The 26,233-nt window shown below is 44.8% G+C and overlaps 1 protein-coding gene across 1 annotated transcript; it reads right to left on the minus strand.

The window, feature by feature from the left end:
• Positions 1-8,269: 8,269 nt before the first annotated feature.
• On the minus strand, positions 8,270-22,946 carry LOC119964722 (toll-like receptor 2). Its single transcript, XM_038794620.1, has 2 exons — positions 22,880-22,946; positions 8,270-12,954 (listed from the first exon to the last, which is right to left on the minus strand). The coding sequence occupies exon 2, from the start codon at positions 12,924-12,926 to the stop codon at positions 10,452-10,454; it is 2,475 nt and encodes an 824-aa protein (XP_038650548.1). The 5' UTR covers positions 12,927-12,954; positions 22,880-22,946; the 3' UTR covers positions 8,270-10,451.
• Positions 22,947-26,233: the final 3,287 nt, after the last annotated feature.

Genomic DNA, 26,233 nt, shown 5'->3' on the forward strand with positions numbered 1-26,233 from the left:
AGTCTGCAGCTCTGGGTGGTGCTGTTGACCGCCAGCCAAACAGGATTCTACGACGGGCGATCAGGGAGGCAAAGGCAAGGGCGTCCGCCCTCCTCCCCAGGAATAGATCTGGCTGGTCTGAAACCCCGAAGGCCGCCACTATCGGGCATGGCTCCACCCTCACCACTTCGGACATAGCCTCGAAGAAGGCTGTCCAGTACTCCACAAGTCTGGGGCTAGACCAGAACATGTGGGCGTGGTTGGCCGGGCCTCTTTGGCACCGTTCACATCTGCCCTCCACCTCCGGGAAGAACCTACTCATACGGTTTCTTGTTAAGTGGGCTCTATGTACCACTTTTAGTTGCGTCAGGCTGAGCCTTGCGCATGTGGAGGTGGAGTTGACCCTATGCAGTGCTTCGCTCCAGAGTCCCCACCCTATCTCAATCCCCAGGTCATCCTCCCATTTCTTTCTTGTTGCGTCCTACGGTGTCGTCCCTTTCTACCAGTCGGTCATACATGTCGCTACAGTTCCCTTTCTCTAGGATACTTGTGTCCAGTAGGTCTTCCAGTAGTGTCTGTCGTGGCGGTTGTGGGTACGTCCTTGTCTCCTTTCGTAAGAAGTTTTTGAGCTGCAGATACCGTAGCTCGTTCCCCCTCGCTAGCCGAAATTTCTCTGTCAGTTCGTCCAGTGTTGTGATCCTGCCATCCGTGTATAGGTCCCTGACTGTCAGTGTCCCTCCGTCCTGCCTCCACCTTTTGAAGGTGGCGTCAGTCAGTGCTGGTGTGAACCTATGGTTGTTGCAGATAGGAGCCTTGTCCGACATTTTGGTCAGGCCAAATTTCTGCCGCAGTTGGTTCCAGGATTGGAGGGTGGCTGTCACCACTGGGCTGCTGGAGTGTTTTTTGGGTGGGGATGGGAGTGCTGCCGTGGCGAGGGCCCGGAGGGAGGTCCCCATGCAGGAGGCCTCCTCCGCACGCACCCACTTGGCCTCTGGCTCCATCCCCTTACTCGCTTGGCTGTTGCAGCCCAGTGGTAGAATTGTAGGTTTGGATTTTGTTTTTTGTAGGACCTTCTTTGGGATCCTAGCATTTTTACCCCCCCATACGAACGCCATGTTTAGTTTGTCCAGCGCTTTGAAAAAGGCCTTGGGGATGTAGATCGGAATGGATCTAAACAGGAAGAGGAACCTGGGCAGTACGTTCATTTTGATCGTCTGGACTCTCCCCGTGAGGGAGAGTGTTCCATCTTTACAGGTCCTTTTTTACTTCCTCCGTCAGACTGGTGAGGTTCCATTTGTGGATCCCTTTCCAGTCATAGGCTATTTGGATCCCCAGGTAGCGGAATTTGTGTCGGGCTTGTTTGAACGGCAGCCCCTTTAGTGCTTGCCCCCCCCCACCCCCCCTCCCTCCCCCCCTCCCACCCTCCCTTGCGGGTGTACTGGGAAGATCTCGCTTTTGCTCATGTTGAGTTTGTAGCCTGAGAAGGCTCCAAACTCTGTCAGGAGCGCAATGATTTCGTCCATGCTGCTCTGTGGGTCCGAGATGTAGAGGAGCAGGTCATCTGCATAGAGTGAGACTCTGTGCTCTCTGCCTCCCCTTCGGATCCCCCTCCAATTTTTTGCTGCCCTGAGCGCGGTTGCTAGCGTTTCGATTGCTAGTGCGAACAGCAGCGGGGACAGTGGGCATCCTTGTCTGGTGCCCCTGTGCAGCTGGAAGTATTGGGAGTTGGTATTGTTGGTCCGTACGCTCGCCATGGGAGCGTTGTATAGGAGCTTTACCCAAGCGGTGAACCCTGTTCCAAGCCCGAACCGCTCCAGTACCTCTATGAGGTATTTTCATTCGACTCTGTCGAAGGCCTTTTCTGCGCTAGTTGGTTTTCTAATTGATCTGGAAAAACTCTATGTGACAGTAATCTGATCAGAAATGTTCCAAGATCAGCCAGACACACTTCCTACGTTAAAGATCAGGGCTGGATTCTCCGATTCTGAGGCTATGACCCGATGCTGGCGTGGGAACGGTGGCATTTCACTACCGAAAATTTGGCGTAAAACAGCCACGGAGGGCCTAGCAGCCGAGCAGCGTAGAGCATCTGGCTCCAGCTGCCTTTATAGCCCAGAGAATTGCTGGGCGACCTGCAGCGACTGCGCCATGCAACATGGTGCCGGCCACTAGCGGACCTGGCCTGCAAAATAGTACCCCCCCCTTTGACCGGCCTGCACGCCCCCAGCCCCTAACAAAGTCCCCCCAGCCCGCGGATCGCCCCTCCCCCGACTGTGGCGGAACTGGACTGAGTCCGCAGCCGCCACGCCGAGTTCCCGATGGACAATAGAACAAGGAACCGACGCCGTTGGGAACTCGGACAGTCGGGGGCGGAGCATCGGGGTGCGTGCCTCAGGTAATATCCTGAGGCCGTCTGCGAGTACGCCGCTTTGGAGGGTGCAGAGCATCGTGAAAGCGCTGCCGCCCCTGATTTGGTCAGAAACAGGCATTCTCCCCACCGATCGGTGTGCATGATTTCGGCATCGGCAACCGGAGAATCCCCTCCCAGGTGTGGTCAGCTTAGGTCATGTCAGCTCAGTTCAGGGTCCCCTGCTCTAGAAGGTCGGGTGAGGTCGGCAAAGTTTATGTCGGCTTGGGTCAGGGAGTTGCAGCGAATACGGTTGATAAGGTTCAAAAAATGTGTTTGGATGCGTTCAGTTTTCAGATATATGAATAAAGGATATTCGATCTATGGTTATTTTTCTGAATCCTAAGAAAGCTTTTGAAGCTGAGATATTGGTTCCAATACAAGGGCAATTTTTATGATTCACCAATCGCCTTTGTGTATTTTCTATTGGGAGCAGAGGGAGTATTTCATACACATCTTGAAAAAAGCTCCCAAAGGTGGAATTTCTAAATTTGAACTATTTGTACTCTAAGTCGGGGCTTTTCAAAGTGCAGATCATGATCCATGGGTGAGTCTTGGATGGGTGTCAGAAGGTTCGCAGTGATACATACCTGCTGTACTACGGGCCCTGAGTTGGCAGTAACACCAGGTCTGGTCCATGGGATGTAGGATGATGACAACCCGCTCTGTGATGAGCTCTGGTTCTCCGCATCGTTTGACAACGTCTGACTCCCACCATAGCACTATCCACCATCCACTTGGTTGATCCCTGCATGGGGGCTGGCCATTCCAGCACACGCTGCCATTGAATTCCTGAGGTGGTGGGGATGGTCAGGGGAGGCCGGAGGGGTGGGGCAGCCCAGGCCACCCACAATAATAATAATCTTTATTATTGTCACAAGTAGGCTTACATTAACACTGCAATGAAGTTACTGTGAAAAGCCCCTAGTCGCCACACTCCAGCACCTGTTCGGGTACACTGAGGGTGAATTCAGAATGTCCAAATCACCCAACAGCACATCGTTCGGGTTTTGTGGGAGGAAACCGGAGCACCTGGAGGAAAGCCACGCAGACACGGGGAGAACATGCAGACTCCGCACAGACAGTGACCCAAGCTGGGAATTGAAACCGGGTCCCTGGTGCTGTAAGAAAAGAGTGCTAACCACTGTGCTAGCGTGCCGCTCCTCTCCCCCCCCCCCCCCCCTCTGGCCAGCCCAGCCCAGCCCACCTCACACACCCGTCCGACAGAGCACCGAGACAGGTTGTAACAGTGTGAACAGGTGTCTAATGTGACAATGCATATACAGTTAGTGCCCAAGACCCTATAACTAAACTGTGCCCTGCACCCCTGCCAACTTAACTAGTGTCTAACTTTCGGGTCTTATGGATACTAGCCCTGATTACAGCCCTGTGACCTGGGTCCCTGTTCATGGCCCTCTTCTGGTCTAGATGGGCACGGCTGCTGCTCGGGTGTCCCGGGTGGCATGCCACTGCCCTGTTCTGCCAGATGCCCACCAGATGCTGCAGGGAGAGGAGGGAAGAGGAGTCCAAGGTGCTACAGTGTTCCGGCTTCTCGCCTGCGGGAGTACTGACATGAGGCCATCACCCTCCCCCCTCCCCCGGGTGCTCGATGGTCCCCGGGCAACTCCATGGGACGGGGGTGCGAGCGGAGCTATCCCCTGAGCCTCCCTCGCCAACTGGCGCTGCCAGTTCTGGAGGCCCACACTGGTCTTGACCAGGGTCTGCATACTAGCGGCCATGAAGCACATGCAGTGGACCATCTCTGTCTGGAACTCCGCCACAACCTTCTGGGTTTATCAAATCAGCCAGTGACTGCATCATCGCCTTCTGGGACTGGGTCACCTCCCTCTGTGTCTGTGCCACATTGGTCAGTGTCTGGGCAATACCGCTGACGTTCCCGACTATGGGCCTGCTGTGACTGGGCCACTCAGTAGCGCCGCTGCAATTTCTAGATGTTTCTGGCACATGGTTGCCTGTGAGGTGGCAACCCTGTCTTGGCACTCGGCCAGTGTCTGCAGAGAATGCCCCAGGCCTTGGATATGCTGATCCATAACCAACACCGTGGTCCCCAATGTTTCTACCGCGGACCCCACCTGTGTGGTGTTGATGGTGGTAGCATTCATGGTCGGAACCACCTTCTGCACCTGCACGCAGTTGGACTCCTCCAACTGCACCTGCAGTACCGGATGCTCACCGACAACCCCTCATGTAGTACCTGGCTCTGCGACTACATCTCCATAATCAATGTGACTGTCCGTTCCAGAAGCCTGAAACCTGTCTGGACGGCAGCTAGTCCCTGGGGTCGACCTGCCTCCGACCGCCCGCCTACTCTGGAGTTCCTACCTCCACCTGCTGTGCTGGAGCAGCTGGGTGATGCGCGCCAGATAGTATCCCTGGAATCTCTTCACTAAGGTGCCCAACCGAGGTGATTGACTCTGGGATGGTGGAGGGTGTTGGAGAAGCTATGACAGGAAATTAGTGTCATCCTCAGACTCGGGCTCCGGGGGTGGCCCGAGTCTCGGTTTGAGGGCTGCCATCCGAGCTGCTCTCCTCGTCATTGCTCAGCTCATTGGACAACTCCAGCTGTGGCACTAGCTGGGGAGCAGGGGTCGCCAGATGGTCCTGCCTCGTAAACAGCAGAACCTGCAAGGGGGAGGTGCAAACTGAAAGCAACAATGCTAGACAGTCCGGAGTGGGTAGCTGGTGGCCTCAGTGGCCAGGGCACCCGGCCATGGCCTTTGGCATGGGTGCCGACGCGTGGTGCAGAATGGGTGTTCTGCTGCCCACCACATTGGGAGCTATGGGTGTGTGGGAGAGTTGGTGCCAGGGGCACAGTGCTGCCTACTCACCCTGACTGTCCTGAGGTCATGCAGTTTGTTCCAGCAATACTGGCCAGTCTGGACACAGTGTTGCTGGTGGCCATCTGTGCCCACGCACAACGAATGGCGATAGCTGGCAGCCTCCTTCCCAGGCCAGGGTACAGGGTCATCCATCTCTCCTCCGCCGCATCCAGGAGGGTCTCCAGCTCGGCATCTGTGAAGCGTGGTGCAGCGCATCTTGCTGCCATCCTATTGGCTGTGATGGTGTGTGTGTGGGGAGTGAAGTGTGTATATGTGGCTGCAGCTTGTCAGCCTCCTGAGTGTCAATCACAAAACCAATAAACCCAGCACCATTTCTCATTGGAATCATAAGAACATAAGAACATAAGAACTAGGAGCAGGAGTAGGCCATCTGGCCCCTCGAGCCTGCTCCGCCATTCAATTAGATCATGGCTGATCTTTTGTGGACTCAGCTCCACTTTCCAGCCCGAACACCATAACCCTTAATCCCTTTATTCTTCAAAAAACTATCTTTACCTTAAAAACATGTAATGAAGGAGCCTCAACTGCTTCACTGGGCAACGAATTCCATAGATTCACAACCCTTTGGGTGAAGAAGTTCCTCCTAAACTCAGTCCTAAATCTACTTCCCCTTATTTTGAGGCTATGCCCCCTAGTTCTGCTGTCACCCGCCAGTGGAAACAACCTGCCCGCATCTATCCTATCTATTCCCTTCATAATTTTAAATGTTTCTATAAGATCCCCCCTCATCCTTCTAAATTCCAACGAGTACAGTCCCAGTCTACTCAACCTCTCCTCATAATCCAACCCCTTCAGCTCTGGGATTAACCTAGTGAATCTCCTCTGCACACCCTCCAGCGCCAGTACGTCCTTTCTCAAGTAAGGAGACCAAAACTGAACACAATACTCCAGGTGTGGCCGCACTAACACCTTATACAATTGCAACATAACCTCCCTAGTCTTAAACTCCATCCCTCTAGCAATGAAGGACAAAATTCCATTTGCCTTCTTAATCACCTGTTGCACTTGTAAACCAACCTTCTGTGACTCATGCACTAGCACACCCAAGTCTCTCTGAACAGCGGCATGCTTTAATATTTTATCGTTTAAATAATAATCCCGTTTGCTGTTATTCCTACCAAAATGGATAACCTCACATTTGTCAACATTGTATTCCATCTGCCAGACCCGAGCCCATTCACTTAACCTATCCAAATCCCTCTGCAGACTTCCAGTATCCTCTGCACTTTTCGCTTTACCACTCATCTTAGTGTCATCTGCAAACTTGGACACATTGCCCTTGGTCCCCAACTCCAAATCATCAATGTAAATTGTGAACAATTGTGGGCCCAACACGGATCCCTGAGGGACACCACTAGCTACTGATTGCCAACCAGAGAAACACCCATTTATCCCAACTCTTTGCTTTCTATTAATTAACCAATCCTCTATCCATGCTACTACTTTACCCTTAATGCCATGCATCTTTATCTTATGCAGCAACCTTTTGTGTGGCACCTTGTCAAAGGCTTTCTGGAAATCCAGATATACCACATCCATCGGCTCCCCGTTATCTACTGCACTGGTAATGTCCTCAAAAAATTCCACTAAATTAGTTAGGCATGACCTGCCTTTAACGAACCCATGCTGCGTCTGCCCAATGGGACAATTTCTATCCAGATGCCTCGCAATTTCTTCCTTGATGATAGATTCCAGCATCTTCCCTATTACCAAAGTTAAACTCACTGGCCTATAATTTCCTGCTTTCTGCCTACCTCCTTTGTTAAACAGTGGTGTCACGTTTGCTAATTTCCAATCCACCGGGACCACCCCAGAGTCTAGTGAATTTCGGTAAATTATCACTAGTGCATCTGCAATTTCTCTAGCCATCTCTTTTAGCACTCTGGGATGCATTCCATCAGGGCCAGGAGACTTGTCTACCTTTAGCCCCATTAGCTTGCCCATCACTCCCTCCTTAGTGATAACAATCCTCTCAAGGTCCTCACCTGTCATAGCCTCATTTCTATCAGTCGCTGGCATGTTATTTGTGTCTTCCACTGTGAAGACCGACCCAAAAAACCTGTTCAGTTCCTCAGCCATTTCCTCATTTCCCATTATTAAAACTCCCTTCTCATCCTCTAAAGGACCAATATTTACCTTAGCCACTCTTTTTTGTCTTATATATTTGTAAAAACTTTTACTGTCTGTTTTTATATTCTGAGCAAGTTTACTCTCATACTCTATCTTACTCTTCTTTATAGCTTTTTTAGTAGCTTTCTGTTGCCCCCTAAAGATTTCCCAGTCCTCTAATCTCCCAGCAATCTTTGCCACTTTATATGCTTTTTCCTTCAATTTGATACTCTCCCTTATTTCCTTAGATATCCACGGTCGATTTTCCCTCTTTCTTCCGTCCTTCCTTTTTGTTGGTATAAACCTTTGCTGAGCACTGTGAAAAATCGCTTGGAAGGTTCTCCACTGTTCCTCAACTGTTCCACCATAAGGTCTTAGCTCCCAGTCTACCTTAGCTAGTTCTTCTCTCATCCCCTTGTAATCTCCTTTGTTTAAACACAAAACACTAGTATTTGATTTTACTTTCTCACCCTCCATCTGTATTTTAAATTCCACCATATTGTGATCGCTCCTTCCGAGAGGATCAATTGTGTTCCATGTGGCGCCGGTGCTAGCCCCTCAACGGTTGCTGAATCGGTCCAGGTGTGGCGCCAGTTTTGCTGTCGTGGAACTCTGGATTCTGTGTCAATATTTAGTCTCAGAAATGGAGAATCCCGCCACAGATGTTTTAAATTGTGCAACCTTGCTAGTTTATATTTGTATGTTTGGCACAATTAATTTGTTGAGGATTTGCTGTGCTGCTTGACATTACAAACCAGCATGACTTGCACATAGATCTTTGAAGCACTGAATAGTTACATGGTTGGAAAGTGCAGGCTCGACTGGGTTCATTGCGGGTGGATCACAAATGGTGCGCAGTCAACATGACTGGGAAAAACAGCAGAGTTGTAATAAAGATTCAGAAGTCAACTGCTCGGGTCATTCACAATAAAGAATCACTGCTTTATTCACCATGAGGCTTTGGTTTCAAAAGGAAGTCCAACCGATCTTGAAAGGAATTGTGAAAGTCAAGAATTTTATTAAAGCAGCGCACTCAATACCAGGTTTTTGAGGCTCTGTTCCGAAATGGGGGCCAGCACGCACCTTTATTGTTCCACACATCGGTACATTGGCTGTTAAGGTGTTGGGTGCCTGGCAGCATTTAGGAACTGATGAATGAAATCCTTGCTGTCCTTCTTGAGAAATGAGTCCCTTTGGCTGATTTGTTTGGTGATTGAAGTTTGATGCTAACTATTTCTTGCCTTGCAGGCATCTCTTCAATTCAAAACGATCGGAACCTCAAATTGCAAGGGATTATTGCTTTCAGCACCATGAAGAAATAGATGCTTCCCAAAAGTTATTGGAAGTTTGGCAAGTGAGTGTACAAAACCAAAACCATTACATATTTTGCACTGCTATGACACATTAAAGAAAACAGTGTTAGCAAGGGAACTGTCAATGGACTCTCAAGTCTTATTCAGTCGCATCTGGCTGAGCTGATCAACAGTTTTTGTCACTACTTTCCAGAAAAGTTTCAGATTTTGAAGAGATGTGTGAAAAATCCCTTTGAGTTTGTGACCCCAGAGTCAGTTATTAATTTACAGCTGACTCCAAATGAGGCGACTGAGCTGCTGCACCTGACCTATAACAGCACATTAAAAACACACCATAAGATTGTCAGTATTCTGGAGTAGCATCTCCCAGGAGTATCCAGTGCTGAGTAGAACAAGCGGTTGGTTGTTATTGCTCTCCACAACGACCTACATGTGCAAGGTTGGATTTTCCATTCTCACAAAGATGAAGATGGCACAAAAGAACTGGCTGAACTCTGCACCTGATATGCGCATTGCCCTCTCCTCCTGTGGTCCTGATTGGAGTGAGATCGTGAGGACCAAGCAAGCTCCCCTGTCACATTAAAAGTAAGCGAACGTGGTGTGGGTCACAAGGTCAACTGGCATGGCTCGTGAAGGTTGACTGGCATGAATCCTGAAGGTTGGTAAAAGTAGGCCCTAGGAAAAAAAGTTGAAAAACACTGCTCTATATAAAAGATGGAGAAAAGTTGATTGTGTAATTTAAAATTTCATTTGATCTATTTTGTCCAGAGAGCTGATTGTTTAGCATTAAATTCCAATAGGTATATCTGAAGATGGATGAAACAGTAGTGTAGCAGGTACTATACATAATCATCTATCTTTCCCCATATCCTAAAGCATACTTACAGCAACAACCCCATTGTGTCCTCCTGTCATAGGTATACAGATCAAGATAGGAAAGGGACAGGTGTAACTGGACACCAGTCGCAAATGTTGCCTGGAATGTGCAATTTAATCCAGTCAGTAGCAGTAGGGTGGTGGCAGGCAGATCAACACTTAAGCTCTGCAGAGATGGTTATCAACACAGAGAGGAACTGCAGGCACAAAACCCCACAGTTAGCATAGTGCTAATGCTCCCATGGTTCAGACAATGCACTGTGTTAAAAGTTCAGAAGGTGCATGGTGCAAGGATTCCCAGGCTTGGACAATGCATAGTATTAAGAGCCTCCAGATGGTAACATTGGAAGTGATTAATATATGGTGCTAATGCTGATACACATGGCCACATAAATAACTGATCTTGTCTGTTGATTGGAACAGAGTTGGTTGTTTTTCTTATTTTATTTTGTTGAAGAGGCAGCTGAATGAAGTTACGCGACTGTGTGAAGGATTTACGCCAAAAGTTACTGGTCTGTATGGTCAGCCTCCTGCACTGAGAGAATGCCCCATGCAGACTTGAAATTTGGTTGAAAGTTGGGCAGAAACTCAAGTTGCCAGTTGGTGAACATTAAAATATCCTATCTTCTCTAAATATTTTTCCAGGAGAATCCGGTTAAAGGCAGTTACATCTGTCGTGTAATTTGGATCAGTAATACTGAATCTTTCATGTAAAAATTCCTTCATTTAAGATGTTTTGGGTGAGATTTTCTGCTCATGCATACAGCTCACCCCCGGCGGTGGCATGGGGGAATTTCCATTGACAGTGGTGGGTCCAGAAGATCCTGCCAGTGGCCAATGTGGGCTGCCTCTTGTCGCCGAGAAAGACACCACGGGGAGGTCTCTTAACATCACTAACTTATTAAATCAGATCTGATCAGGTATTTGGATAATCTCTTGCTGGGTTACTTGTGAACTGCATGAATGGAAATCTAAATTCAGAACAGCTTTCAATCTTTTCCAAAAGAAGCTCTGTTGAAACTCATTCTGAGGCCATTCCAAATAAGTGTTTCGGTTCATCAATTTCCTTAGTTTGCAAAACCGATCAGGGATGGAATTCTTTGGAATAGGTTCCAACAGGAGTAGGATAAGACTGTCCTTTTTGTCATCAAATACCTGTTGGTGGGCAAAGAAGAGTTCATAGTGGCACCATTCACTTTGCACAAAGTGCTTTGACAGGATGAATATGGTTTTGTAGCTTTTTGAGATACAGTCAATTATATTGTTGATTATTGACTTCCCAGGTTTGAAGTCTCTTTCATGGATACAGATGCGACATGGTGGGTCGCTATTTTCTAACTGTACCAACAATTTATTCTTCACCCATGACGAGTCATATTCACTGTATGAAATGAAAGCATTGTACTCAAATTTGTTTTCAACCAGACTGACGTCTACGCCTCTTTTAGCTTTCAGCCAAAGCCAGAGTGTGCGGATGTACCAGGTAACATTATACTTTATACACAGCATAATACACACAATTACCAAAATTACTACACATGCCAAAAGGACCCCAACAAATAAGGGAATTTTGCACTCAATAGGAGAAAATTTCAGAAATTGGATAGCTTGGCCTTTAAATTTTTGTGGACGGTCACATTGATACTGGTTTGGCCATTCAAGAATTGCTGTTTGTGCCTGTTGAACATAATTAAAGACTGTCTGAATTTCACAGAAGCATTCAAAAGGGTTATTGCTGAATTTGAGCTCAACTAGATCTAAGGCCTGTGATGAATGCATGTTTAAGTTCTTAATTTTATTGTGGTCAATGTGCAAGATTTTCAGTGAGTTACCCACTGGAATCTCGGGAAATGATACTATGATATTTGCTGTCAAAAACATTTCACGGAGATTTCTCAGCCTTTTGAGATTTGGAACCGTGGTGATCAAATTGTAACTCAAGTCTAGTGATTCCAGTGATACCGGCAAGCAGCCAAACACATTGCTTTCTAGATTATTGTGTGAAAAATTTATATGTGTCATAGTCTGAGGCCATGTGCAGGCAGGTCCCTTCTGTAGTCTAAGATCATTGTGACAGGCACGTATACTAGACAAGTTCTTCATTTTAGATAATAATGTACTAAATTTGTGTAACTTTGAAAATTGGTTCCTATCTACTATGAGAGTTTTAAGATTGGGGAAAGGAGCATTGCATTTTTCAGGAATAAAGCTGAATTCTTGAAGCAAATTAGTAGTTATGTCCAAATATGTTAAATAAATCATCTTTTTTGATACCTGACATGGAACATAAAACAAATTTCCATCTAATATCATTAACTCTGTCAGTTTTGCAAATATAGCAAGAAAATATTCAAGTGAGTAAAAATGGTAGAAGTTTGGATTATCTACATTACTTATGTGGAGTTTGCGCAAATTAATCTGATCAGATGGTACAGGTATTATTTTCCAATTGCCAATGCCATCCATTTTTATTGTGTTCAAAAATAATTCTTCTATTTTTGAGCCGAGAACAGAGTTAAAAAAATGAGTGGTCAAAGCATCATCAATGGTAATATTCTGCACAACTAGAGTCAAGATATTTGACTTCTTCAAAGGGAAAAATAAATTTATATTTTTTGCATTTTTGATTAAATCAGAATTTAGAATTTCCAGTGTAGTGGTCGTTGCTGGAATATCCTTGAAAATATTGATCAATAACTCTGCTTTCTGCCCAAACTGTAAATCAAGGGAAAGCTTTTCTACATTCTGCAAGGCATTAAGTGTTCCGGGTTCATATGCCTGCAGGAGTCCGGTAATTAAATAAACCTCCTTAAGTGGGATTCCACGAAGTGCGGATAATGAGCTGGACTTCAAAGAAGAAAGACGAGTGTTTCCAAACCGTAGAGAATGCAGCTTTTGTAGTTTGTTGATCTCTGCTCCAAAGTCAGCTGTATCAAACATGTTGTTAGTGATATCAAGATGTGTTAGTGACTGGAGGCGGTTAAATGGCAAGCCTGAAATATCACGCAAAAAATTATTTGAAAGATCAAGATATCTTAGTTCTGAATTTTTTGCAAATGATCCAGGTTCTAACACAGTGATGTGATTGAACTGAAGAAAAAGTTCTTTCAGCTTGATAAGGTTCTGGAAACTCTGCTGTTGAATTATTGTGATGTTGTTGTGAGACAAGTCCAAAATCTCTACATTTGGTTTCAGGTTGCAACGGGAAAATGGATATTCAATTCCTGAACAATTTACTAAAGAAGTATCCACCCTCTTTTGGTTCGCACAAAAAACAGTCATAAATAGAGTACTCATCAATATAGCAACTGCTCCTCGGCATGTCATCTTGGCCGTGATATCTGTGAAGTAAATTCTGCTTCCAAGTAGCAACTTCTCCATTCGCACATTGGCAATTTTCAAATGCACGCTGTTAAAAGACAAATATGAATTATGAAAATCTGACCTTAATCCCAAAGAAGATATCAGCGGCACAACATTCAGCGCAATCTTGGTTCCACTCAAAATAAAATCTAGACACCTGTCACCCAAACTACTATCACTTCACCATAAATAAATCTTCTTGTTACAGAGCCTTAGGTTCTAGGTGGCTAGACAGATGAGAAGTTGCTGATGACAAAGTATTTTGGGTGGCCTTAGCTAAGATTTAAACATAGAAAGTTTAAGTACAGAAGGAGGCCATTGACATATCTGTGACTAAACAAGAGCTTTTAGCTTCATCCTACTTTCCACCTCTTGATCCATAGCCATTTAGGTTACAGCACAACTGCGTACTAGTTCCTTTAGATGCAACAGGGTTCCTACATCTATCATCCTTTCAGTTATTCAATTTCAATGCTGATGGCCCGCTGGGTGAAAAGGTTCATCCTCAACTCTCCTCTGATCTGTCTGCCAAGTACTTTAAAGCTATGCCCATGGTTAATGACTCCTAAGGGAATTTAGCACTCGATCTAGACCACTGAGGCCAACTCCGTTCCAAAGAAAACAATCCAACCTAAATAACCTTTTCAAGTGGATTAACCTCACTAGTCCTGGTAACATTCTTATAAATCTCCTCTTTACCATTTTGCTCTCTCTCATTGTATATGATGACCAGTGTATACTCACTACTCTAGCTGGGGCGTGATTAGCGTTTTCTACTGTTCCTGTAACATTTTGTGCCTCGGCTGATAAAGGTGAGTATTCCAATGTGCCTTCTTAATCATCTTATCTATCTGGCCTACTACTTTCCGGGATTTGTGCACTTGCAATCCAAGGACCCTCTGATCCACTACACTTATCTGGATCCTACTATTTATCTTGTACTCCTTTGCCTTCTCTTTCCTCACAAAATTAGCTTGTCAATTGCCACTTTTTAGCTCACCAGACCCAAACCAATTATATCTTCTTGCAGTTTACATCTTTCGCCCTTGTCATCAGCAGTGACATTTTTTTATCTTGGCAACAAACCTCTCAATTATGACTCCTACATTTAATCTAAATCATTGATATATACCACAAAAATGGAGGGACCTAATACAGGATCCTCCAGAATCCGACTGGATTCAAGCCACAAAAATACCCATCGACCATTATTCTTTGTTTCCTGCCACCGAGGCAATTTCAGATCCAATTTTTCACTTTCCCTTGGACTTAGGGACTTTTACTTTTTTGATCGGTTTTCTGTATGTGACCTTGTCAAAAGGTTAACCTTATTATCCTTGCAAAATCTATGTAGATGACATCAAACATGTCACTTACATCCTTGTTACTTTCTTTAAAAAATGCAATCATTTTAGTCAGTATTATGTATTTAGGGAGTACACCCCGATGGTGGAATGTCATGTGTCCTGCAGTGATGTCTGGAGTGTTTGCACGGGCTTTGGGTTCTCCTCTTCGTCTTGTAGGAGTAACATCTCCCGAATAAACCTTGTTCTGAAGAAATCCAAGTGTGTGGCACCTCCATACATTTTCTCTTTGCGCCGATTTAAGAACGTAATGAGAGAAAACTGACAATGAGGTTGAGGTATTTAAAACTGTTGATGAGAAAAGAAAAAGAAGAGTGAGTGAGAAGATTCTCAGGACAAGATTCAAATGTTGATCGAGGAAAAAGCCGCCACGCAAAGAGGTTTGAAAAAAAAATTAAGTGCAACCGTGATTGAGTCAGAAAACAAAAGGTTTTAAAATGTTCTTTATTGTTAGCAGTGGTAGACTTGAAATTGCACATGTGGCGAAGTGAAATGGGCTGCCGGAACAGGGATTCAAAAGTCTGTCCAATTCTGTACAAGATACTACTGGAGTAAAACAAACCACAGTCCAGGCAAAAAAAATATTTTGCTTTGTGGACTAGGAGACTTCCTGCTTCATTCATATAAACAAAGGCAAAAAGGCTGAAGAAAGTATAGACCCTGGGAGCCAATGTCTGAAATGGTGGGCAATGGTGACGCCATGGATACATTTTATGAAGACTGTGAGACTATGAAGAGAGATTTCAACATGATTTCATAGCTAATCCAGTAACGGAGGACCTAAACATTTACGCTACTGCAAAACGTAGCCCCTCCAGAAAGGCCGGGGATAAAATCTACAATGAATTGATAAAGATTCTAGAAGAGTATTTCTCATCAAGACCACTTATAATTGTGGAAAGGTTTTGGTTCCACCACCATAGTCATGGCAACCGTACAAAGGTTAGAAAAACACTGCAAGTTTGGTGCAACAATGGGCGGTACCCTCAATGATAGGCTGGTATGTGGACTTACTTTGCAACAAAGCTATTCAGAGAAAGCTGCTTGGGGAAAGCGCCTCAACTCTTAAATCAGCAGTAGAAATTGCCACATCTCTGGAACTAGTAACAAAAAGGCTACACAGATTGGAGCTGGAGTGAAGATCCACAAAATGGAGACCACCAAGAACAACCTCGCAAGAGTACAACCATGAAATTCTCCGATCCCCCGCAGGTTCGGAGAATCGCCCGGGGCCGGCGAAAGTCCCGCCCCCGCCAATTCCCGGGTGGCAGAGAATTTCTGCCACGGCGGGGGCGGGGCTTTCGCCGGCCCCGGGCGATTCTCCGAACCTGCGGGGGATCGGAGAATTTCGCCCCATATTGCCAAAGTATGATCGACATGGCAAACTTCACCAAAGATGTGTAAGAAAAGGAAAACACCTTTTCACTAGTCAAGTCTACAAGTTGATAGACAAAGATCAAGGCTCCTTATGAGATGATGTACCCAATTAACTCCCAGAGCTGAAACAAGACATATTGTTGGAATGGGGTGATCAACAACTTTTCTTGATATTCCCAAAACTTGATGGCAACCAAGTCAAAATGGAAGTGGATACGGAAACGCCTGTATCATTGATACCTGAGACAATGTATAACCAAAATTTAAAGCATCTGCCATGGAAAGTGTCAAATGTTATCCTACGGACGTACACAGAAGAAGAGGTTGTACCACGAAAAGAATACATTATGGTAAAAGTGGAAGTATATGGACAAACAGCAGAGTTGCCTCTCTCTTGTCTGGGAAAACGTAACTGCTTTATTCAGTAGAGCATGGCTGGGAAAACTCAACTGGGCAGCAGTGAATACCTGGTTTATTCAAAGAATGATGTGCAGTAACATCTGGAAAAGTATAAAAAGGGGCTTGAAGACTCACTAGGCTCAATGACAGGAGTCGACGAAAAGTCAAAATTAAGCCAAACGGTGTGTCAAAATGTCTCAAAGCTAGAACTGTACCATGCGCCATCAGACCAAAAGTCAAAGAAGCTCCTAGTTGCCACATTCCGGCGCCTGTTCGGGGAGGCGGGTACGAGAATTGAACTGTGCTGCTGGCCTGCCTTGGTCTACTTTCAAAGCCAGCGATTTAGCCCTGTGCTAAACAGCCCCTTGAAAGACTTGAACTTGAAAGACTAGTCCAACCAGGAGTCTTTAGTTACGACAAGTGATTGGGCTAAAATTACAACCATGACTCATTATCATTTTTTTTTTTTTAAATAATTTTTATTGAGAAATTTTAACCATGACTCATTATCATGACACACAAAGGTTTGTTTCACTAGACTTCCATTTACGATAACATCTGCACCTGCTCTATTTCAAGAGGTCCATGAATCAAGTTCCGAGTGGGCTAAATGGTGTGCAATGTTATCTGGATAACATCCTCATCTGGCTCAAGTGAACAACAGCACCACCCTGTGTTTGCGTGGGTTTCACCCCCACAACCCAAAAGATGTGCAGGATAGGTGGATTGGCCACGCTAAATTGCCCCTGCTAAATTGCCCCTTAATTGGAAAAAAAAAAATACTCTAAAATTTATTTTAAAAAAGTGAACTACAGCACTTGAAGAATTTGGAAATGACACTGGAACGTCTTCAAAATCTCCATAATCTCGGATTTAAAAAGGAAAACGGACTTTTTCCAAACATTTTGAACAACTTGGGTTACATTATTGATAAAGGTGACTTGTATAAGGAACAGAAAAAGATGAGACATCTTAGGAGCACCACATCCTCAAAATGTGATGCAACGGAGTTTGTTTCTGGGAATAAGAAGTTATTATAATTAGCAACACTATTGCGCTATTACACAATGTGCCAAACTGGTATGGCATTGGACAAAAGAATGCAGAAGTGCGTATGAAGAGGTTAGAGCTTTTGGTCGACTACAGTCCCAAGCTTAGCCTCCAGCTTGCTTGTGACACATCACCCTATTGTGCTGACACAGTTGCCTTGCACATAATGCCCCCAGGAGAGGAACTACTGATAGCATTCACTTCATGAATTCTTACTAGTGCAGATACAAGTTATGTTCAGTTGTAAAAAGATTTGTTGAGAACTATATTCGGGGTAAGAAGGTTTAATCACCACCTTTATGGATGGATGTGATTTTTTGCTCTTGACAGATCGCTGACCCTCGACGAAAATCTTCTGGCCATAAAGATATTTCTTCTTTAGCAGCTAGTAGTTTATAGAGATGGTCTTTGATATTATTGAATATATAATATTCAATATCTTAAATCTAAGCAACATATGAATGTTTTTCAAGATTGCCATAAAAATCAAGAACCTGAAGACAATTTTGTCAACATCCTATATTTCTCGCACCTGTGACTTCATCTCAAGCACAGAGATACACAAGAACCGATGCAGTGGTGGAGAAGGTTATAGAAATGGTCCTATGAGGAACAATGCCAGACATACATCGTAAAATCCAGATTTCAAGCTCGACATCATAAGACTTGAGTTGACAGTCCAGAGTCTAGTTTTACAATGGGGAATCTGAGTGATTATTCCTTCATGCTTGCATAATAAAATTCTTGACCAACTACATGAAGGACATCCTATTGTGGCAAGGATGAAAGAACTGGCATGCAGTTATTTTTGATGGCCTGGTTTAGATGCTCAAATCAAAGAGAAAGTAGGGCAATGTCAATCCTGTGCAAAACTAAGTAACACTCCATTGCCGTAACCCTTATATACGTAGGAATGGCTGACACAGTCATGGCAGAGAATACACATAGACTACGCTGGTTCAATTGAGGGACACATGTTCCTATTAATTGTAGATGCACATTCTAAATGGCTGGAAGTAGTAATTATGAAATCCACGACAGCAGACCATCTATTGAGAGGTTGGATTAAATATCTGAGACCAGAGCAGGTCGTAAGTGACAATGGAACAACATTCAATTCCAAAGTGTTAAAGGCTACTTAAAAGGAAATGGTATACAGCACATAAAGTCGGCTCCATACTTGTAAATAATGGACTGGCCGAGTGATTTGTACAATCACTGAAATATTCAATAAAGGCATCAAAGGACCAAGGCACATTGACAAGATGAATCAATAAATTCTTCATGTCGTACCAGAACACCACACACACAAGGAGACAAGAATTCACCAGCAATGCTGCTATTCAAAAGAAAGCAAAGAACAAAGTTTGACCTTATGATACTACCTGATACTTCAGAAATTGCCAAATAACGACAACAAGCAGAGATTCCTAGGAGGGAACAAAACTCTAAAAAGGGAATATTTACTCAAGGAAAGCGAGTACTAGCGAGAAGCTGCACAATTAATGAGAAATGACTACCTGGTGTTATCCTGACAAAATCAGATCCAATATCATACACCATACAGACAGATCATACTGACCAACTTCACAAAGTGAAATCACTGAAACTTCTCAAGAAGTATTTCCATCGGAAAATCTAAGCAGTGATACTTCTGAACAGAGACCGGACACAGAGACAAATTCAGATTCTGTTTCTGAAGAATCTTCAACACCAATGGAGACGGACACTGAAGTAACTTCGCAGGAAGTATTACCAACAGAAGAAAAAGACACTTCAAAGCTCTTGAGTAGCAAGATTCCAGAATGCGAGTACAACATTGAGTACAGTCACAAAGATGTACAGGCGAGTTGGATTGGCCATGATAAACTGCCCCTTAGTGTCCAAAAGATGTGCAGGTTAGGTGGGGTTAGGGGCTTTTGCGGATAGAGTGGGGAAGTGGGCCTAAGTAGGCCACTCTTTCAGAGGGTCAGTGCAGACTCGAAAGGCCGAATGGCCTCCTTCTGCACTGTAGGGCTACTACTCAACCTAAATTAAATAGATGTCTATCTGAGAGACTGTCTTATTAAATTGCATACATGCAAAATCAAAATGGTGCAATGCATTGTATCTAATGTTTAATTTGTCTGTTGTTTGAATGTTAATAAAATCTGTTGTTTGGATTAAAGAAGCAAAGGGGGTGGGGTATTGTGCATTTAGGTAGTACATCTCTGCTGGTAGAATGCCATTTGATCTATGGTGACATCAGCAAAGTGTTTGTGTGGGCTTTCAGTTCTCCTCTTTGTAAATTATTGTATGAGTTGTGTGAGTAACATCTCCTGAATAAACCTTGCATCGTGTTCTGAAGAAATCCAAGTATGAGGTACCTCCATACTTGTCTCTTTGCAACAAATTAAGAACACAACAGTCAGACACAGCCTTGTGTTTAAAAAATCCATGCTGACTGTCCTTGATCAATACATGCCTTTCTAAATGATTAATAATGCACCTCAAGATATTTGTCCAATAATTGTACCACCACCAAGGTAAGGAACCTGGCCTGCAATTGCTCCATTATCCTTCCTCCATTTTTAAACAATGGTACAATATTACCAGTCTTGCAACCCTCTGGTATCACAGCTGTAACCGGACAGGATTGGAAAATGGTGGTTAGAGCCCCTCCCACCACATATTATTTCCTTCCTTCTATTAGTTGCCTGGGATACATTTCACCTGGGCTTGGCAAATTATCTACTCGTAAAGATGCTACACCCCTTAATATTTCCTCTCACTATGTTTATCCCATCCAATATTTTCCACTCCTTTCTCTTAACTATGTCTGCATCACCGCACCCTCTTCGGAGGGTGGACTTTTAAGTGTGGTGTGCTGCTTCTGACGGTGTAAACCCAACTGTGCACCACTTCCACTCTCTCCCACACAGTCCTAATTAAAAGCCTAAGTGCCGGTGGTGTGGATGGGAAAAGGGAGAGAAGCTTTGCATTGGTCAAATGTGACATCAGCAGACAATGCTGCAGCTACTGGCCGGCTGTAAAAGGGCCTCCTCAGGGCAGCACGGTAGCACAGTGAGTAGCACTGCAGCCTCATGGCGCCAAGGTCCCAGGTTCGATCCCGGCTCTGGGTCACGGTCTGTGTGGAGTTTGCACATTCTCCCCGTGTTTGCGTGGGTTTCGCCCCCACAACCCAAAAGATGTGCAGGGTAGGTGGATTGGCTACGCTAAATTGCCCCTTAATTGGAAAAATGAATTGGGTACTCTAAATTTATAAAATAAAAAGGGCCTCCTGGAGAAAGAGAGGCTCTGCGTCACAGCCACAACTATGCTGCCAAATGCCAGTGCCCGTCTTCTATGAATCCTTCCTGGATGGCTGCAATCTGACCAGTCTGCTCTGCTGGTGCTGCCTGCTGCTGCTGTTATTGCAGCCTTTGTTGTTGACTGGTAGGAGCCGTCCTTTGTTGCATCCTCTCCTCTTGCTCCTGACGTTGCAGGAACATTGGGTTTGGTATTCTAGCAACTGAACTAGGTTAATGCAGACAGGCAATTTTCTGAGAACATATGTGTCCCTGGATTTCATCCATAGAATGAATGAGTAGGGACATCTTCCATTGTCCACAACCAAAACTCTCACACTGGGCTCTCCCACTTTCATCTCCAAACCTGGCACCATATGTGCTTCTGGAGATGTCATGAAGATGGTCATTGTGAGGTTTGTGAGGAAACCTGTTACCCTCACCGCTCCTCCTGTCACCTTCATGCTTGCCCCACCAATCCCCTCTCAACACAACCAGGACAATAGTCACTTCCCTCTTCCACTTCTTGATACCATCGACCGCACAGACTTTCCTGGAATGCTTCTTCCACTCTTCCATGCCCCCTACTGTAAACACCACCCTCACCACTTGCTAGTCCCAAGCTTACATGCAAACTCCATCCTCCCACTCCACTCTCTTGTTGCGCAGAGTTCAGCAGAGAAAACCAATGACTTCAGACACAATGGCACAAATCCGACTAATTGCACATCACCTTTAAACTAACAGGAAACAGGTGCCAAGAGATTCTCCTGCACTGCTGACTTTATCTTGAAGATTGTACATCACTCCAAAAAGTTTCACACTAATGAATATTCATGGTAGGCAAATGCATTAGAAGTACAAACATACCACAGGAGAGCCAAACATGTCACAAACATGACATCTTTCTATCTCAATCCGCTGTTGGTAATTCTGGCTCCTGGCTAATTTGGTCACCCCGGACACCGCGCTTCCTGCTCTTGCAGGTTCCATAAAATTTCCCACTGAGCATTCATTAAGAACCACGGTTACGTCTCCTGTCTCCATCAGAGGTTTCCTTCTTAGAATCATAGAATTTATAGAGCAGAAGGTAGCAATTTGGCCCATCAAGTTTGCACCAGCCCTTGGAAAGAGCACCCTACTTAAGCCCACAACTCGACCCTATCTCCGTAGCCCAACCTAACCTTTAGACACTCAGAGGCACTTTGGCATGGCAAATCCACCTAACCTGCACATTTTTGGTCCCAGAGAGACTCTACTCTTTCCTTAGGTATCCTCTTCCTCTTTATGTATTAACACAATATCCTTGATTTTATTTGCCAATATTTTTCATGTCCTCTCTTTCCTTTCTCAATTTCCTTTTTAATTTCACCCATGCATTTTCCATACTCCTCTAGGCTACTGCAGTGCTGAGCTCTCGAGAGCTGACATAAGCTTCCTTTTTTTGCCTGACAAATGAATCATAGAAGTGAGATTTTAGTTAATCTTTACCAAATAATTTTCAACAATTTAAATGTAAATACACAGAACAAATAAATTGATCTCATGATTTGTGTATTTGCCTGGATAACTCTACTTCAGAATGAAGAGTATCTCAATCTTGACTTCAAAACCTATGAGTATATATACAGCAAAGTCAACTCACAGGACGCCTGACTGCAAGGATGAGGCTCCACAACTGATATGGTCTTACCAGGCAGACAAGCAAATTAGTGCCTTGAATCTGATTGATAAATTTACATAATCTGTCCAATTATTTTTCAATGTAAATCCAGGAAACTTGTGAACATCGTTCCCTTGAATGTGGAAGGAGCTGCTATTAACTTTTCACAGTTCTGGTGGGTGGCCCTGGGAATTTTTTAAATATAAATTTAGAATACCCAATTATTTTTTCCAATTAAGGGGCAATTTAGCGTGGTCAATCCACCTAACTTGCAAATCTTTGGGTTGTGGGGGCGAAACCCACGCAGACACGGGGAGAATGTGCAAATTCGACACGGACAGTGACCCAGGGCCCGGAATGGAACCGGGGTCCTCAGCGCCATAGGCAGCAATGCTAACCACTGTGAGACTTCTGCCATAACTCCCTGTCCTTTGCACTGGAAAAAGAACCCAATGTTGCAGACGTACAATTAAAATGGTGCAAGTTTGCAGGAAATTCTGAGCCATTGACTTTAAGGATTTAACTATAAATCCCACTTTCTATTTAGGGAATTGCAGCCAGTGTGGGATGGGTTTGTACCTTTAGTGTTGACCTGGTTTTCTTTTACTGCTGCCGCTCGGTGTTTTGTACTTCTGCAGGAATTATATTTGACCTACTCTCCCTTTGTTATTCTCTTTGCCTCACAAGTATCTTTAGTTCCAAACATTTTCCTCCCGCTGGCTCACGTCCAGGTGTTACTTCAGCTATTTATTCAACTCCTGTTTCCCCACTTAGGCTCTTGGAACTGTCCTGGAGCGTTACATTTGTAAAAGTTACTTTTCTGAACGTTACCTTTCTGAGCTTCCACTTCACTTCCAAGTCCAGTCCTTCAAAAGTGGGACACAATTTTCTCCATGATGACTTTTTCTCCACGCGATGACTTTTCCATTTCCGCACCCATCATGTCTGGGTCAATCTATTGCCATTTATTGGCACACGCGGGACTATTTCAAATTGATCACTCTGCGAATTTTTTTCCAGCCATTAAAGCTAATTTCGCGCAAGTGGCTGACTTAAAGTCACTTTGTCGCTAAGCCGAAAGAGAGGGAGAGATAAAGCGCACAGGCTGCCAGAGAAGGGGCCCCTCGATGGCAGTGCCGTCCTTCCAAAACACAAATGAACCTGCAGGAATGAACCTGTTCCTCGCGAGAAATCCGGAAAACAAGGTGCGGATCTTCCGGAAGGTGGTGAAATCGAGAGGACCCGCCTTGTGTGTGGATTGCAAAAGTCACACAACTTGCAAAAAACAAACTAAACCCTATCATCTGCTTTCCGAGCAATATTTAGAGGTCAGTTTGAGCATCCGGAAACATGGTTTAACAGCTGTTATTTTTGCAGAGGAGTTTTAAGTGTTGGTTTGATGCACTGCAATACACGACTATGGGGTAGCAAGTTCCCCAAATTCACCACCCTCTGCAAGAAGTAGTTCATCACCCTGAGAAACTACTTCCCATTAGTTCCTCCTCCTGAGAAACTACTTCCCAATAGTTCCTTCTTGAGAAACTACTTCCCGCATAACATTTCAGGTCTTAACTTGCTCGGCAAAAGGAAATTTTGGTTCCTTTGCCAACTTCCTTCAATCTGTTGAATGTCTTTTTTTTAAAACAGTGTTGACAAGCAGTACTTGCTTAGCAATAACCTGCTCACTGACACTCAATTTGGGTTTTGCCAGGTTCACTCAGCTCCTGACCTCATTATAGCCTTGGTCCAAACATAGACAAAAGTGCTCAATCCAGAGATAAGATGAGAGTGACTGCCCTTGACATCAAGGCAGCATTTGACCCAGTACGACATCAAAGAGCCATGGAAAAACTGGAGTTTCTGCTGGTAGGAGTCACACCTCCATAAAAAAAATATTAAAAATAGAAAGGCAAATTATTATCTAATTGGAAAGCAGATTCAAGATGCGTCTGGGTAGAGGGATCTGGGTATCTTTGTTTCTGAATTGCAGAAAGTTGGTATGCAAGTATAGCATGGAATTAAAAAGGCAAATAGAATGTTAGCGTTTATTGTAAAATAATAATAATAATACTTGGATTATAAAAGTAGAGACACGTTATTGCAATTGTATAGGGTGTTGGTGAGACCACGCCTGGAGTATTGCATCCAGTTTATGTCTCATTATTTGAGGAAGGATGTGGTGGTGTTGGAGGCAGTTCAGAGGAGGTTCATTAGATTGATTCCGGGGATGAGGAGAGATTAAACAGTTTGGGTTTATACTCGCTGGAGTTCAGAAGGATGAAGGGGATCTCATCACTGACGGGTGAAAGCAGAACTAGGGGGCATAGCCTCAAAATTAAGGGGAAGTAGATTTAGGACTGGGTTTAGGAGGCACTTCTTCACCCATAGGGTTGTGAATCTATGGAATTCCCAGCCCAGTGAAGCAGTTGAAGCTCCTTCATTAAATGTTTTCAAGATAAAGATAGATAGTTTTTTAAAGAATAAAGGGTTATGATGTTCAGGTGGGAAAGCGGAGCTGAGTCCACAAAAGGTCAGCCATGATCTCATTGAATGGTGGAGCAGGCTCGAGGATCCAGATGGCCTACTCCTCGTTCTTATGTTCTTATGTATGTTCATCGAGGTTCATAAAATACTAAATAGGATTGATAAAGTAAACATAGACTAAATGCTTCCCCTTGTCAGGAAGTCTAGAACGAGAGGTCACAGTGTTGCTCGTTCTGGGTGAGTGTGCTTAACACTCAATTTGACTCTGTTTCTTGTTCTAAGTTCTGGAGTCGCCAGGTGCCGTTAAGACACCGCCACAAGCTTCAAGGTGTTAAAGGGATATGGGCAAGAGGTGGGGAGGTGGATTTGAGACCAGGAAGCATTCAGCCATGATCTGCTCGAAGGGCAGAATTGCCTGCTTCTGCTCCTGATTCCTATGTTCCTGTACCTGGCACAGAAGAAAATGATTGTGGTGGTTTGAGGTTAACCATTTCAGCTTCAAGACATCACTGCAGGAGTTCCTCAGGTCCGAGGCCCAACCACCTTCAGCTGCTTCATCAATGACCTTCCTTCCACCCTGGGGTCAGAAGTGAGGATGTTCGCTGATAACTGCACAATGTTCCGCACCATTCGCAACTCCTCAGATACTGAAGCAGTCTATGTCCAAATGCAGCAAGATCTGACCAATATCCAGGCTTGGGCTGACAAGTGGCAAGTAACATTTCTGCCATACAAATGTCAGGCAAAGACCATCTCCAGCAAGAGAGAATCTAAGCATCACCCTTGACATTCAATGGCATCACCATTGCTGAATTCTCCACTAACTGGGGCAGGTTTAGCACAGGGTTAAATTGCTGGCTTTGAAAGCAGACTAAGGCAGGACAGCAGCACGGTTCAATTCCTGTACCAGCCCCCACGAACTAGTTGCCGGAATGTGGCGACTAGGGGCTTTTCACAGTAAATTCATTTGAAGCCTACTTGTGACAATAAGTGATTTTCATTTCATTTCATTTCATAACAACATACTGGGGGTTACCATTGATCAGAAACTGAACTAGACCAGCCATACAAATACTATGGCTACAAGAGCAGGTTTAAAAAAAAAAAAATAATGTACAGGATGTGGGCGTCGCTGGTTAGGCCAGGATTTATTGCCCATCCCTAGTTGCCCTTCAGAAGGTGGTGGTGAGCTGCCTTCTTTAACTGCTGCAGTCCCTGAGATGTAGGTACACCCACAGTGCTCTTAGGGTGGGAGCTCCAGGATTTTGACCAGCGACAGTGAAGGAACAGCAATATATTTCCAAATCAGGATGGCGAGTGGCTTGGAGGGGAACCTCCAGGTGGTGGGGTTCCCAGGTATCTGCTGCTCTTGTCCTTCTAGATGGTAGTGGTCGTGGGTTTGGAAAGTCCTGTCTAAGAAACCTTGGTGAATTACTTCAGTGCATCTTGCAGATGGTACACACCGCTGCCACTGTTCGTCGATGGTGGAGGGATTGAATGTTTGTGGAAGGGGGAGCAATCATGTGGGCTGCTTTGTCCTGGATGGTGTCAAGCGTCTTGACTGTTGTTGGAGCTACACTCATCCAGGCAAGTGGAGTGTATCCCATTACACTCTTGACTTGTGCCTTGTAGATCGTTGTTCAGAGGCCCGTAATACTGTGGTGAGTAACCCACCTCCTGGCTCCCCAAAGCATGTCTAAA

Source organism: Scyliorhinus canicula, chromosome 4 (assembly GCF_902713615.1).
Source record: "Scyliorhinus canicula chromosome 4, sScyCan1.1, whole genome shotgun sequence".
NCBI lineage: Eukaryota > Metazoa > Chordata > Chondrichthyes > Carcharhiniformes > Scyliorhinidae > Scyliorhinus > Scyliorhinus canicula.